The following is a 16825-nucleotide window of genomic DNA, read 5'->3' as shown; positions in this document are numbered from 1 at the left end:
TACTGTCTGGAGGTAAGGCTGCAGTGCTGACCACATCCGTAGTGTACAGGGATTTCCTACTTCGGGCAGTCTGATTCTGTGACGTTCTTTTACCTTTAAAGAATCATGGACGCAGTCCATTCAGCCCATTGGGTCCACACTGACCCTCCAAAGAGCATCCCATCCAGACCCACCCTATCCCTGTACCCCTGCATTTCTCATGGCTAGCCTGCACATCCTTGGACACAATGGACGATTTCCCATGGCCAATCCACCATAACCTGCTCATCGTTGGACAGTGAGAGGAAACCAGAGCACCCAGAGGAAACCCACTTGGACACAGGGAGAAAGTACAAACTCCACACAGTCACCAGAGGTGGAATTGAACCCGGATCCCTGGTGCTGTGAGGCAGTAGTGTTAACCACTGAGCCACTGTGCTGCTTTTTATGGGCGTTTGGTTGTCTAATAATTGGTTGAACCACTAATTAGAGTCCTAGAGATGTACAGCGCGGAAACAGACTCTTTGGTCCAATGCGTCCATGCCGACAAGATATCCCAACCCAATCTAGTCCCACTTGCCAGCACCCGGCCCACATCCCTCCAAACCCTTCCTTTTCATATACCCATCTAAATGCCTTTTAAATGTTACAATCGTACCAGCCTCCACCAAGTCCTCTGGCAGCTCATTCCATACATGCACCACCCTCTGCATGAAAACGTTGCCCCTTAGGTCACTTTTATATTGTCCCCCTCTCACCCTAAACCTATGCCCTCTATTTCTGGACTCCCCCACCCCAGGGAAAAGACTTTGTCTATTTATCCTATCCAAGCCCCTCATGATTTTAATAAATCTCTGTAAAGTCACCCCTCAGCCTCTGATGCTCCAGGGAAAACAGCCCCAGCTTATTCAAACTCTCCTGAGAGCTCAATTCCTCAACATCCTTGTAAATCTTTTCTGAACCCTTTCAATTTACACAACACCCTTCGCTAGGAAGGAGACCAGAATTGCATGCAATATTCCAAACGCGGCCTAACCAATGTCCTGTACAGTCGCAACATGACCTCCCAACTCTTGTACTTAATACTCTGACCAATAAAGGAAAGCATACTAAATGCCTTCTTCACTATCCTATCTACCAGCGACTCCACTTTTAAGGAGCTATGAACCTGCACTCCAAGGTCTCTTTGTTCAGCAACACTCGCCAGGACCTTACCATGAAGTGTATAAGTCCTGCTCAGATTTGCTTTCCCATCTGTCACTCGTCAGCCCATTGGCCCATCTGATCAAGATCCTGTTGTAATCTGAGGTAACCTTCTTCGCTGTCCACTACACCTCCAATTTTGGTGTCATCTGCAAACTTATTAACTATACCTCTTATGCTCACATTCAAATCATTTATATAAATGATGAAAAGTAGAGGACCCAGCACCGATCCTTGTGGCACTCCACTGGTCACAGGCCTCCAGTCCGAAAAACAACCCTCCACCACCACCCTCTGTCTTCTATCTTTGAACCAGTTCTGTATCCAAATGCTAGTTCCCCCTGTATTCCATGAGATCTAACCTTGCTAATCAGTCTCCCATGGGGAACCTTGTCGAACGCCTTACTGAAGTTCATATAGATCACATCCACTGCTCTGTCATCATCAACTCTCTTTGTTACTTCTTCAAAAAACTCAATCAAGTTTGTGAGACATGATTTCCCACGCATAAAGCCATGTTGACTATCCCTAATCAGTCCTTGCCTTTCCAAATGCATGTACATCCTGTTCCTCAGGATCCCCTCCAACAACTTGCCCACCACCGATGTCAGGCTCACTGGTTTATATTTCCCTGCCTTGTCCTTACCACCCTTCTTGAACAGTGGCATCGCGTTAGACAACCTCCAATCTTCCGGCACCTCACCTGTGACTATCGATGATACAAACATCTCAGCAAGGGGCCCAGCAATCACTTCTCTAGCTTCCCACAGAGATCTAGGGTACACCTGATCAGGTCCTAGGGATTCCCATAGTTAGAGACCACCGTGTGTACCAGTAACTGGCCAATACTTGCATAGTCCTTTTCTCGTTGATGCCGTTCCTCCATTTCCTTTATCAGCTCCTGTGCATGTGCGAGCTTTGCATCCATCAGCTGTTGCTGCAGGTCCTTGTGCTTGAAGGCCTTTTCAAAGTGCTGGAGGAAAGACCACACGCAAAATGGTCAATGGCTATACCCCACCAACAGGACGTGACTGGCTCGGGAGATCAACAAATCCTGACCACCCAAACCTGCAGCCCTGTGACCCTTTGATCAGGGTTCATTAGACCACCCACCATTGGAGACCTGGCAGGATTACTAACAGCCGATGGGAAATGGGTGCTGGGTATTGCCAGTGTTATGCTCACCACCTTTCTGTGAACTCCCTTCAGCCGTTAAAGGCGGGACTTCACTGATTGAAATCCTTCTGTAACAAGGAATGGAGAATAAACAGAGAGGCACAGGGAGATCCCAACGTTAATGAAGAGGGGGATGTTCCAGAATGTTCGGAGTGTGTGGTATTCCTGATTTCCAATGTCATTTCATGCTCATTGTTGAGCTTTGAGGACTTCCTATAGATCATTTACATAGGACCTTCCTATATTGAGCGTCGCTAGCTGGTCTTGAACTGAGGGACCTACTTAACCATGTTTAGAGTGAAGAGGTAACCTCATTGCTATGGGTCTGGAGTCATGTGCAGGCCAGACTAGGTGAAGCCAGGAGATTTCTTTTGCTACAGGATATTGGTGCCCAATCCCTTTCACATGGCAGTGAGCAACATCTGGGAGAAAAGTCAACGGAGAATTTAAAACGATGTATTTCAGTTGGCACTGGTATCCTGATCTTGGTGCTAATTCCTCATTCTGCCTTATCTCAGAGTGAACATTTATCGTGCTAATGTCAAGGCCCATGGCCTGAAGCAGTGTGGATAAATCCAGGAATCCACACGCCCATTCCTTCTTTCCCAGCTGCCATCTCCTGTGGCTTATGGGCCCTGGGAGAAGTTAAGGGAGTAAAAGTAATTCAGGAGGTCAGGTGGCAGGTGGGTGAAAGGGTAAGGTCCCAGATGAGTGAGGGAGTATAATGTCTCATAGATGAGGGGTTAGAGTGCTGGGTGGATGAGGGTTAGAGGTGACAGGTGGTTGAGGGAGAGAGTGCTGAATGAATGATATTTATGCCAGGTTAGGTGCAAGGTCAGTGAAAGGGTGTAGGTGGCAAGTAAATGAGAGGGTATTGGTACCAGGTCATGGAGAGCAGGGATGCCTGGTGAGTGAGAGGCTGAAAGAGCCAGGTAAGTGAGAGTATGGGGTGCCAAGTGGGCGAAGAGTTATTGGTGCCAGGTGGAAGGTGGGTGCAGGTGTGTGGTGGATCAGAGACTGGGTGGCTGCTTGGGGGTAGATAAGGAGGTCATGTTGAGCGGCAGGGTTGGGTTGCGGTGGGGTAAAGAAAGGAGGTGGCAGTGGTGGGAACTGGCATCTGTATTTGTGTGTGTATGCATGTGTGTGTGTATGTGAGTGTGGAAGTGTGAGAGTGTGTGTGTGTGGGTGGATGAGTTGGGGGAATTGTTTTAAGAGATTCAGGGGGTGGGAGTCAGTGTGGTAAGTTATTTTGGAATGGGGGGACAGTGTTGACCCTCTGGGATGTTGGGGTTGAGGACAGGGGTATCTGATGTTCATGTTGGGGGATAAATTTAGGATTAGTCTCTGTAGGGACTCATGAGGGTCAGTGTAGCTGAGTGCAGGTGTCAGTTTAAAGTTCGAGGAAGTTTAACTGCTCTGATTTTCCTAGATATTGCTCAGAAGGGTGAAACAAAAGTCTCTCAGATTTAGGAACTTTCTCAGAGCTTTCCAGACATCAACTGATTGGCCATTGGAAGTTTCAGATTCTGGGTCAATTCAAGAAGAGGTGCTACTTCAGAGCTTCTGCGGAATCCAACCTACACTTGGGCAAAGACTGTGTTCCCATTGAGAAATCGAGGCTGTTATCTTTACACCCTTTTATATATTTCATCCTGTGCAGTAAATCCAGAAAGAAATCGGACCAACAGTGGTTAGCATTGGCTGCTAGGTGTACCACAGATCCCAGGTGTGAGAATGTGTGTATATCCCTGTCTGTGTGTGTGAGAGTCATAGAGTAGAATCCCCACAGTGTGGAAACAGACCATTTGGTCCACCAGGTCCACACCATCCCTCCAAAGAGATTCCCACCCCCCTACCCAACTCTGTAATTTCCCTGCATTTCTCATGGCCAATTCACCTTACCTGCACATCTTTGGACTGTGGGAGGAAACCAGCGCACCCAGAGGAAACCTACACAGACACGGGGAGAATGTGCAAACTCCACTCAGACGGTTACCTGAGGGTGAAATCAAACACGGGTCCCTGGTGCTGTGAGGCAGCAGTGCTAACCACTGAGCCACCATGTCACCCAGTGTGTGGGGGAGTGTGAGTGTGAGAGAATGTGCTGTAAGTGTATGAGAGTGTGAGTGTGAGAGAGAGAGTGAGTGTGAGAAAGTGTGTGTGTATGTTTGTGAGTGAGTTTGTGTGAATGTGTGAGAGAGTGTGTATGAGTGAGTGTGTAAGTGTGAATGAGGGAGTGTGTTACCTCCTCTCGGGTATCATACTGCTCGATGATGGTTTTCAGTTTGTTGGCCAGCTCAGTGTTTTCTTCACAGAGTTTGATGTTCCTCTGGCTGTGCTGGTCAATCTGAGCCTGGATATCCACCAGGGTGTCCTGGAAATGTTTCGTCACCTCTTTCCGTTTCTCCTCCTCCTCCCTCGCTCGCAGCAAACTCTCCTCCTGCTCAAGGAATGGGGATCAGGGTACACACAAACAGACAGCAAGGCACATGTGTCGACAGTTCCCATTTCCTCGTGCCCTCAACTCCCTCACTGGGGGATCCATTCCCTCAGCCATGTGATCCATTCCCTCAACTATGTGATCAGTTTCCCACACCAATGCAATCTACTTTCTCCACAGTATGATCAATTTCCCGCACCAATATGATCTACTGTCCCTTTTGCATGACCCATTTTCCGCACCAATAAGATCCACAGTCTTCCCTGTGTGATCCACTCTCTCTGCTGTGTGATCTGCTTCTCGCACCAATAAAATACGCTCTCTCCCCTGTATAATCCACTCTCTCCCCGTGTGATCCATTCCCCACACCATTAAGATCCACTTACTCCCCTGTATAATCCACTCTCTCCCCGTGTGATCCATTCCCCACACCATTAAGATCCACTTACTCCCCTGTGGGATCGACTCTGTCCCCTTTGTGATCCAGATCTGAGATCTGTCAAAGTGGTGATATTTTCGAGGTGACATTTTAAACACCCAATCCTTCCCTTCACTTTAGCAGATCAATGGGCCAAATGAGATGTGTCAATGAGGTTTAGACTACAGTGTGTGTATTTTACAAAGCCACCTTTTAATGTGTTTGCACTTGTTCCTGATGCGAGTCCCTTTGACCCAGCCTCTCCCTGGGTCCACTCACCTTGAGAGTCTTGTTGTGTCTCTGGAGTTCTCGGCACAAGCTCTCAAGTTTGCTTCGAGCCAGTACTGCCCTGCTGTGCTCACTCTGTAGCTGGTCCTTTTCCCTGCTCAGGTGATCCAGCTTCCTCTGTAACAGCTTCCTCTGTTTCTGTTCTCCTCGGTACTCTTCCAGCTGCAGCCAGAGAGAAATCTCGATAAATGCGGCAGGGGACACTGATGATCACTGTCTCGCTCTGTCACTGCACTGCTCTGGGATAACAGGGGAAACACATTCCCCTGTGACCTCAGAAGGGCATCGGGAATGTCAGCAATCACTAGGGATCACTGGGACATCTAGGGATCTCCGGGGGATACAGGGATATTCCATCACTGGGGAATGCCAATGATCACCTGGAAATGTTGGGAAGTGTCAGGCAACAATGAGAATGCTGGAATTGCTGGGAATCTTTGGAGATTATGAGAAAGAGCTTGTGCTCGAAACGTCGACTCTTCTGTTCCTCGGATGCTGCCTGTGCTTTTTCAGCACCACACTTTTTGAATCTTTGGAGATTACCAGGAAAACACCAATGATCCCCTTCTCAGTGACACATTAATACTCAGATAGGTCCAGCCTAGCATCAGTTCAGCTGTCTTTTAACACAGAGTTATTTTTTACAGCCACAACAACTGACTGTACTGAGGGAACAGACTACAAACTTGGGAGCTTAGTGACTGGGGAGTTGGCAAAAAGTAGAAGAGGACATGTATGTTTGCTTTTGATTTTCTACCCCTCCTGCCTTCCTGGAGGGAAAAGAAACTAAATGTTTGGGAGGTGTTTAAGGTCTATTCTGGTTGACGGGTTACTCAATGAGCTGATGGGTTTGTTCTCAGATGTTTCGTCACCATGCTCAGTAACATCATCAGTGAGCCTCCGGTAAAGCACTAGTGTTCTGAACCATTTGCTATTTATGTGCCTTGGTCTGTTGTAGTGGGTGATATCACTTCCAGTTCTGTTTCTGAGAGGTTGATAAATGGGGCCCAAGCCTGTATGTTTGTTAATGGAGTTCCGGCTTGAATGCTAGGCCTCTAGGAATTCCCGTATGTGACTTTGTTTAGCCTGTCCCAGGATGGATGTATCCATAGCCTGTCCCTCTTCGTCTGTGTATATGGATACCAGTGATAGTTGGTCATGTCTTTTGGTGAGTAGTTGGTGCTTGTGTATCCTGGTGGCTAGTTTCCTGCCCGCCTGTCCGATGTAATGTTTATTGCAATCCTTGCAGGGTATTTTATATATGACGCTCATTCTGGTGGTTGTGAGTACGGGCTCCTCTAAATTCATCAGAGCTATTTCAGTGGGGTGGTAGGTTTGTGGGCTACTTAGGGGCCGGTGTAGTCTGGTAGTCATCTCTAAGATGCCTTTGATGTGTGGTAGCGTGACTAGAGCGTCTGGGCCGAATGTGTCTTCCTGGTTAGGTCTGTTGTATAGGAATCGGCGGACTGCACTTTATTGGGTAGCTGTTGTTCCTGAATACGTTATCTAGGTGTTTCTCCTTGGTTTCTCGTAGTTGCAGGGTACTGCAGTGTGTTGTGGCTTGTTTGAATAGTGTCCTATTGCAGCACTGTTTGTGGGAGTTGGGATGGTTGCTCCTGTAGTTGAGTATCTGGTCTGGGTGCACGCCTGAAAACAAACTCACCAGCTCAGCCAGCACACTGACAACCTGATCCACTATCTGAGCTACAAATCTTCTTCAAGATCTCAAAGGTCCATTCCCTTTTTAAGTTTTAAGAAAGCATTTAACTTGATGGTAAAATTAATAAAATTTCTGAAAAAAGCAAGATCCATAAGTGTACAATATATTTACAAGTTAAAACTTGCTAATGATGGTAGTAAAGGTGATGAGTCAAAGCTGTAGTTTGTGGGAGCTCCTGGATGGTATTGAGAACCAGGATTTAACATGTTTATGGTTAGTGTTTGAAGTTCAAGCAGTTTCAGTTCTGAGATTAAGAGCTTGAGGCTTAACTGCAGATTCCAGAATTTGAAATTGAAGTTTGTCTCAGTCACAGTGATCATAGATTAATCGACAGCCCATCTGATTCTATAGGCTCTAGATCCATAGCAATGTACAGTCACAATCATAATCATAGAGTCCTACACCAAACTGGTCCATGCCAACCAAATGTCCATCCATAGTAACCCTACTTCCCTGCACATAGCCCAAATCCTTCTAAACCTTTCCTATCCATGTATTTGTCCAAATGCCTTTTAAATGTTGTTAATGTACCTGCCTCACCCGCTGGTGGCACATTCCATATGCCTACCACCCTCTGTGTAAAAAATGTTGCCCATCAGGTTCCCTTTTATTCTTTCCCCTGACCTCTAGTCTGCGATTCCCCAATCCTGGGAAGAAGATTGAGTGCTTTCACTCTATCCATGCCTCTCATGATCTTATACACTTCTATAAGATCCCCCCTTAGTCTCCTACACTGTAAAGAAAACAGTCCTCGCTTGTCCAACCTCTCCCGGTAACTCAGATCCTTGAGTCCTGGCAACTTCCTTGTAAATTTCTTCTGCACTCTTCCCAGTTTAATAACATCCTATAGCAAGGTGATCAAAACTGAATACAGTACTCCACAATGGAGTTGATTCTTAACGACCCTTTGCCATGGCTTTACAAGCTGCTGAGTTCAAAGGCTTTGACCAGTGGTGTTGACATCCCCTTAAAGGGATTTAAAAATCTTTCATGTATACTCACTATTGAAATCTAAGAAACATCACAGTAAATCTGTGCACAGAAAGCAATGTGATTATGTCATGGTCTGAGCTAATGCTATTTCTGTACAAATCAGATCCCAGAATGAGAGCTGGCTTGATAGGTCATAAGTTTCATTTCTGCAGTTGCATGTCAGAGTTGTTTTTTGTTCATATTCTTTAGAAACAGAACATAAGTTTATAAGGTAAAAGAGAAAGAAAAAACAATCAGTTAAAGTGAGTTGGAAAGATTCTGCAAAGTGCAACGCAGAAGTTTCAAACTGTGTCCCAACACTATCCTTGTATTTATCCTTTTGTTCTGAGGGTCACTGGACTCAAATTCAGTTTCAAAGCTTAGAAGCTAAGCAGTCCAGGTTTGCAATGATATCTTTGTGGGTATATAGAACATCCTCACACTATGATGTTTCTCTCCCCACAGATACTGCCAGACCTGCTGAGTTTCTTCAGCAATTTGTTTTTGCTTGTTTCAGATTTCCGGCATCCACAATTCTTTATTTTATTATTCTATTATACACTGAATTCCACTGAAATTTCTCTCTCCCATCTTTCAAGCTTTTCCTTAACTGTCTTCTTCCAATTTTCTTTCCTTGGATTGTGGAGACAGTTTTACAATTTCGAGTCCTGAAACTTTCACAAAAGGCTTAAACCTTTGTGGTTCTAACAATTTGAAGATTTTCATCCAAACTCTCCTGGCTTGGAAGCTTCACAAACTAAAACGCTTCTGCGAGGATCACTTGTTTGCACAACCTAAAAGCTTGATCCATCTGCTAATGCAAACTATCCTCCCTTCTGAACTGAACTCCTGTTTCTTCCAAACTGAACTCAAAAGCCAAAAACTAATGATTGTTCTGGTCTGTCATAAGTTCAACAATTTAAACATTCCATCCATTAAGACTACAGAGGGCTCATCAGGCAGTAGACTGCAGTCACATGCCTGCGTGGAATTGATGTACTTAGATCACTGCTTCAAAGTTCCCCTCCAAGCCACCCACCATCCTGACTTGGAAATATATCGCCATTCCCTCACAGTCGCTAGACCAAAAATTTGGAATTCCCTCCCGAATGGTATTGTGGGTCAACCCACAGCAGGTGAACTGCAGTGATTCAAGAAAGGGGGCAACTAGGGACGGGCAATAAACACTGGCCCAGCTCGCACATCCTACAAATGAATAATAAAAAAAGCTTTCTGACCTTGTAACCAAAAGATTATCTTCACAGAACTGACCCACAACCTTCTTCCTCTATTTCAAAATCCAATCCTCAAATGATATACATAACATAAATAATTTATCACAGTAGTGACCAGATAGTCTTTTGGGATGTTGACTGAGGAGATCAATCAATTCCAAGACACCTGAGAATACCTGGCCTCTTCAAATACAGAGCAGGGTGTGTTTGATATTCACCTGAGAGTCCAGACAGGACCTTGATCTAATGGTTCACTGTTTCTCTTTTAGTGTTCTTTCACTGAACTCTTTTTTTTACTCTCCTTGTCAATGTAGAGTTTTGGTTTTGAAAATTGCCTTTGGTGAGTGTGGTCACTTGAAAGATGATTTGGAGTTGCCGGTGTTGGTCTGGGTGTATAAAGTTAAAAATCACACAACACCAGATTTTAGTCCAACAGGTTTAATTGGAAGCACTAGTTTTCGGAACGCTGCTCCTTCAACCACCGGATGAAGGAGCAGCGTTCTGAAAGCTAGTGCTTCCAATTAAACCTGAAAATGTGTTGCTGGGAAAGCGCAGCAGGTCAGGTAGCATCCAAGGAACAGGAGAATTGACGTTTCGGGCATAAGCCCTTCTGTTGGACTATAACCCGGTGTTCTATGATTTTTAAATTTGAAAGATGAGTTTTTATGACCAGCAGCTGCAGTACCTCCACATCCCTGGTGGTGGCACCTGTGAGCTATAGAAGCCACAGTGGTCATGCCAATGACACAGTGGCATTGATGGATTCAGAGAAAATATCCTCAAATGATGACTAACTATATCAAAACAAAAGAAAGAGCATAGATACTCCAATCCAAGTGGTAAAGTACTTATTTGACAATGACTTGTTTGTCAAACCTCCCCAGTGTCACAAACCAGGCACTAACCATGGAGATAAAAACCTAAAGATCTGTGGATGCTGTAAATCAGAAACAAAATTATATCTTGCTGGAAAAGCTCAGCAGGTCTGGCAGCTTAGTTTTCTGCAACTAACAGGGAGATACCGGCTTATAATGCAAACACACTCTCAAACAGAAATACATTCATTGCAATAAGAAAGGGAACGTGGTAATATAAGGAATTGGAGTTGGCGATTCACCCCCTCAAAGGAACAAAAGCTTCAGTCATCAGCCTTTTCCTTTGATCCTTTTGTTCACAGGATCTGAACGTCACTGGCTGTAGGCCAGCTTTTATTGTGCATCCCTAATTGCCCTGAAGAAAGAAATTCACCAAAGATCCAAACCCACGACTGCCTCTCTCTAGACAGACACGGACAACAGATATATGGGGGACGCTGTCACCCACAAGGTCCCCCCTAAGCTGTTCACCATCCTGACTCAGAAACATATCGCTATTCCTTCAGTGTCACTGGGTCAAAATCCTGGTATTCCCTTCCTAAGGGCATCGTAGGTCTATCTACAGTGCGGAAACTGCAGCGGTTCAAGTAGGCAGTTCAGCAAGGATGAGTAGGGATGGACAATAAATGGTGGCCCAGCCAGTGACGCCCATGTCCCATTAAGAAATGATCCTCTTGAACCTCAGCTTTTCTGTGGTGGTTTTATCCAACCAAGTCATAGAGTCCTAGAGCCTTGGAGTCCTACAGCACGGAGACAGGCCTTTTGGCACCAACTAGTCCACGCTGACCAAAATATCCATCTATGCTCACTCCATTTCCCTGCACTTGGCCCATATCCTTTCCTATCCATGTATTTGTCCAAAAGCCTTTTAAATGTTGTTAATGTACCCGCCTCAACCACTTCCACTGGCAGCACATTCCATATGCGTACCACCCTCTGTGCAAAAACATTGCCCCTCAGGTTCCCTTTTACTCCTTACCCACTTACCTTAAACTGTATCTTAACTAATATCCGTGTTTCTTTCCCCAGTCCTACAAACCCCACTGTGATCCCCCCAAGCATCACCAAGTTGATTACCAACACCCTATGTTTTAGAGCTCATTTTCCAACTCTCTGCCTCTCTAATTCTTCATCCATCTTTAAGCTGCACTTCAGGACCTACCTTTATCAACCATATAAATGCAGTTGTTGTTGTGTGATTATTTTAAGTGCTCTTTCCCAGCCGTATACGGTGAATCCCACAATTGTACAGAGGGAATTGTTGATGTTCAATCACTTTAATCAGGCTTACAGTTACATAGAACCACAGAAACATGGAAGGTCGGAGCAAGAGGAGGCCACTCGGTCCTTCGGGCCTGCTCCGCCATTCATCACGATCATGGCTGATCGTCCAGCTCATTGGCCTAATCCTGCTTTCTCCCCATAACCCTTGATCCCATTCACCCCAAGTGCTATTTCTAGTTGCCTCTTGGATACCGTAGTCCCCCCATACCCATGGGGGATACGGTTCAAGACCTATCGCAGAAGCCTAAAACCGCAGATAGGTGCAAACGCATTCATTTAAATGGGCAATCAACCTTCCCAGCAGCCCCTGGTCCCTGGTTCTAGAACGTTCCCTGCAATATGTTCAGGCCGTGGTAAACCACGGGTAACTGAAGCCGCTGAAACCGACTCCCCGAGTATTGTGGTCATTCTGTACATTCAATGTTTGGCATCAACTACTTCCTATGGTAATGAATCCCACAGGCTCATCACTCCTTAGGTGAAGTAAGGTCTCATTGTTTCCATCCTAAATGATCAACCCCGAATCCTCAGACTGTGATTTCTGGACCCACCTTCGGGAACATCCTCCCTGCACCTACCCTGTCTCTAGTCCTTTTATAGGTCTCAATGAGATTCCCCCTCCCCCCTCACTCGTCTGAACTCCAGCGAAGACAATCCTAACAATCTCTCCTTATACATCTGTCTGGCTATGCCCAGAATCAGCCTTCACTACACTCCCTCGAGAGCAAGAGCATCTTTCCTCAGAAAAGGAGACCAAAACCATACACAATAGGTGTGGCCTTACCAAGGCCCTGTATTACTGCAACAACACATCCCTGCGACTGTTCTCGAAACCTCTCTCAATGAAGGCCTTCTTTACCCCCTGCTGTACCTACATACTTACCTTCAGCGACTGGTGTATAAGGGCACGCAGCTACCCCTGTACACTCCCCTCTCCCAACTTACAGCCATTCAGGCAGTAGTCTGCCCTCTTGCTTCCAAAGTGAATAACCTTACCAGGGGGAGCTACAATTGTATTCCATGCCATTGGGTCACAAAGGGGATGTTATTATCAGCCATTGATCTCTATCTGGTCAATGGTTTTTTAAAAAGGTTTAGCTGTTGCTTATGTTATGGACCAGATCAGACCTCCTCAAAATATTTTAGAAGGTAGCCTATCTTTTTCTTATTTTAAAGGCAATTATGATGTGTCTGTCCCAGATGCAATGTGGCTGGTCGACTACTCAACATTAAGCAAAACACAATTGATTTAAACAACGTAGTTAAAAGACACAGATTCTCACGCGCAGTTCTCCAATCTGGGAGGAAAAACACATCGAGAGAAAATTCAGAGAGAGTAGCAGGCAGAAGTCACGCGACACCAGGTTACAGCCCAACAGGTTTATTTGAAATCGCAAGCTTTTGGAGCACTGCTCCTTCCTGGATTTCACTTGACAAAGGGGCAGTGCTCAGAAAGCTTGTGACTTGAAATGAACCTGTTAGGCTACAACCTGGTGTCGTGTGATTTCTGACTTTGTCCATCCCGGTCCAACACCAACATCTCTACAGCATAAATAAAAACGAGAAAGCATGGTCTGTGAGAGCCAGCCACACCCAGGCTGCTTTAAAAAACTCCCCAAAGCCTCACAAATTGTTTGCTTTCTTAGAGACAGCTCGCTACCTTTGCCTTACAATTTCTCTTTGAGAAAAGAAAACCAGGACAAAAATAACCTCTCGAATGCAACAGCATCATCTCAGTGACAATCCTAATATTTGTTGCTTATCCCTCAAAAGCAATTAAGACACACATTGTTGTCTAGAGTCATGTGTAGGCCAGACCAGACAAGGACCAGATGGATATTCGTGACAATTGATGATTATTTTACCATCACCGAGACTAATTTTTCACTCCAAATTTTTTTTTTCCTGCCGATTACACTTGCAGGAAGTGCACCCATCTCCATCTCCTCCAAGACCGTGTTAGGGAACTGGAGCTGGAGTTGGATGAACTTCGGATCATTCGGGAGGCAGAGGGGGCCATAGATCAGAGTTATAGGGAAGTAGTAACCCCAAAGATGGCAGATAGATGGGTGACAGTGAGGGGGACTGGGAGGAAGCAGCCAGTGCAGGGACCCCCTGCGGCCGTCCCCCTCAAGAACAAGTATACCGTTTTGGATACTTGTGGGGGGGACGACTTACCAGGGGTAAGTAACGGGGCTCAGGCCTCTGGCACGGAGCCTGTCCCCGTTACTCAGAAGGGAAGGGTGAAGAAGAGCAAAGCAGTAGTAATTGGGCCCTTTCAAGTTTCACAGCATCTTTCTGATAGGAAGGAGACCAGAATTGCACGCAATATTCCAACAGTAGCCTAACCAATGTCCTGTACAGCCGCAACATGACCTCCCAACACCTGTACTCAATACTCTGACCAATAAAGGAAAGCATACTAAACGCCTTCTTCACTATCCTATCTACCTGCGACTCCACTTTCAAGGAGCTATGAACCTGCACTCCAAGGTTTCTAAGTACCTCATTGTTAAACAGCTTAAAGATACTGGTGCCCCAGATTAACAAGGGGAGGTAATAGCCTAGTGGTATTATCATGGGATTGTTCCTCCAGAGGCCAGATAATGTTCTGGGGACCCAGGTTCAAATCCCACCATGGCAGATGGTGGAATTTGAATGCAATTAATATCTGGAATTAGAAGTCTAATGATGACCATAAATCCAATTGGCAATTGTTGGAAAAGCCCATTTGGTTCACTAATAACATTCAGGGAAGGAAAGCTACCATTCTGACCCGGCCTGGCCTACATGTGACTCTTGACCCACAGCAATGTAGTTGACTCTTAACTACCCTCGGGGCATTAGAGGCAGGCAATAAATACTGCCTAGCCAGCGACACCCTCATCTCGTGAATGAATAAAAATAAATGAATTGGTAACTTGGGAATGTTTCCAAGGATTGTTTCCTTACCCTGGCACTGTCTCGCTATAAGGGAAGAGGTAAAAACATGAAGGTTACTGACCAGTTCAGCGTACTTGCCAATGAGAGCATCCTGACGTTCCTCAGGTGAGCTGGTTTTACTCAGGTTCTGCATTAGAGCGGCAACTTCCTTCCCTGTGTTGGAAAAGAAAGAGGCAACAGGATTACTTCAGCAACATGCCCACTGGCTGCAGTAACATGTAGACTGGCATGGAGAAAAATTACCACAGAACATACTGTTGTATAAGGTCATGGCTCTGAAGGGGTTAATGTTCATTTTCAATTGGCTCCACCATTCTACTGATATTGCACTCACTCTGTGGGGTTGGTGGTTACACTGTAGCTTTTGGAGGGAGCAGATGGATGTGTCCTAGCTCCCTACGTTCCTAGTCATTCTGTCTAACCAAAAATCGTTGTACCTTTTGTTCTCATGTATTAAACCTTCTTGTTATTCAAGAACAGTATCTCTTCTGTAGATACTCTATGTCATTGTATTCTCTACTGACCATCACTAGATAGGTCCAGGAGAAACAAAGACAAAGGTGGATTAGTGGCAGTGACCTACCCCAACCAACCTTTACCACGTACTGGTGAGGTACCAAGAGTTTCATATTGTCCGAGAGTCATAGAGCCATACAGCACGGAAACGAACCCTTTGGTCCAACGCGTCCATGCCAGCCAAATATCCTAAATTAATCTAGTCCCGTTTGCCAGCACTTGGCCTGCATTCCTTTAAACCCTTCCTATTCATATACCCATTCGGATTCCTTTTAAATGTTGTCATTGTACCAGCCTCCACCACTTCCTCTGGCAGCTCATTCCATACATGCACCTGCGTGAAAACGTTGGGCTTTAGGTCCCTTTTAAATCTGTCCCTTCTCACCCTAAACCTATGCCCTCTAGTACTGGACTCCCCCACCCCAGGGAAAAGACTTTGTCTATTTATCAATCCAAGCCCCTCATGATTTTATAAGCCTCTATAGCATCACCCCTCAGCCTTCGACGCTCCAGGGAAAACAGCCCCAGCCTGTTCAGCCTCTCTCTGTAGCTCAAACCCTCCAACCCTGGCAACATCCTTGTAAATCTTTTCTGTGGGATAAAACCACACAGTTATTGCCAACCTGACCCTTACCACAAGGAGAAGAAACCTGAGACCCAGAAAAAAATAAACAAAAAGCAAGTGAGTTTACTTCTTTGAGAGCATTTTCACTTTAAGAAAACACAGGCTGATGTGGAGATAGATTTTTCATTAGTGATAGAATTGAGGGTTATGGGGAAAAGGCAGGATGGTGGAATTGAGGATTATCAGATGATCCCATTGAATGGTGAAGTAGACTCGATGGGCTGAGTGGTCTGCTGCTGTTCCTGCATCATATCTTAGACAGTTAATCATTAGCTGAAATGCAAGACTGTAGCAGCTATGGAAGCAGCAATAAGGTAGGCTCAACACTCAAAAACCTTATTCAGGAGCTGGTAAGAAATACCTGGAGAGATAGAGAGAAAAGCAACCACACTCAGAACACCCAGAGACCTTGGTGAAGGAGGCTCCGCGAGGTGCAACAGAGGGTTTAGATTCTTTGATTAGATTCCCTATATTATGGAAACAGGCCCTTTGGCCCAACAGGTCCACGCCGACCGTCCGAAGAGTAAACCCCCCCAGACCCATTCTCCTACCCTATATTTACCCCCGACTAATGCACCAAACACTGTGAGCAATTTAGCATGGCCAATTCACCTGGCCTGCACATCCTTGGATTGTGGGAGGAAACCGGAGCACCCGGAGGAAACCCACACAGACACGGGGAGAGTGTGCAAACTCCACACAGACAGTTGCCCGAGGAGTTTAAATTGGAAACATAGCTATGTTGTTTGCTTGAGGTGTCTCAACAATGGAAAATAAAACATGTGTGGACAATCTTTTGTGAAATGAAAGACTCCACAATGCATTGAGGAGAAGGTAGGCCCATCGATCAGGAAGGAAGTTAAGGAAACTCACTGAAGGCAGAGACGACAGGATCACAGGGGCATTTGGACAGAGAAAGGCCGTTCGGGGCTGTTTTTTGTGCTTGCCCCCCACCATTTAAATGGCTCCCAGAAGCTGTGTATCTCATTCCCACCCACCCTGGAGGGGGGGCAATAACAGTCATCTGTCGTTGTGAGTCGACCAATTTGTGTTGGTGGGTGATGGGGGAGGGAGAGGGTGGATGGAGTTGAGGGGAGAGGGAGTTGAAAGGGGAAAAGGGGAATGGGATTGAGGGGGAGGGGTTTGGGAAG

The 16825-nt window shown here is 45.8% G+C and overlaps 1 protein-coding gene across 2 annotated transcripts in view; it reads right to left on the bottom strand.

The window, feature by feature from the left end:
* txlnba (taxilin beta a) overlaps nt 1-16825 on the bottom strand; it is a 49794-nt gene that overhangs the window by 13265 nt on the left and 19704 nt on the right. For both annotated transcript variants that reach the window (XM_043695335.1, XM_043695336.1), the window contains exons 3-6: nt 14595-14686; nt 5496-5666; nt 4604-4798; nt 2036-2155 (exon numbers count right to left, since the gene is read on the bottom strand). In XM_043695335.1, the coding sequence (XP_043551270.1) occupies nt 2036-2155; nt 4604-4798; nt 5496-5666; nt 14595-14686 (578 nt within the window). The remainder of the gene's footprint in view (nt 1-2035; nt 2156-4603; nt 4799-5495; nt 5667-14594; nt 14687-16825) is intronic.

The sequence above is a fragment of the Chiloscyllium plagiosum genome, chromosome 9 (genome assembly GCF_004010195.1).
Source record: "Chiloscyllium plagiosum isolate BGI_BamShark_2017 chromosome 9, ASM401019v2, whole genome shotgun sequence".
NCBI classification, from domain to species: Eukaryota; Metazoa; Chordata; class Chondrichthyes; order Orectolobiformes; family Hemiscylliidae; genus Chiloscyllium; species Chiloscyllium plagiosum.
This window is presented reverse-complemented; position numbering and strand designations above follow the sequence as displayed.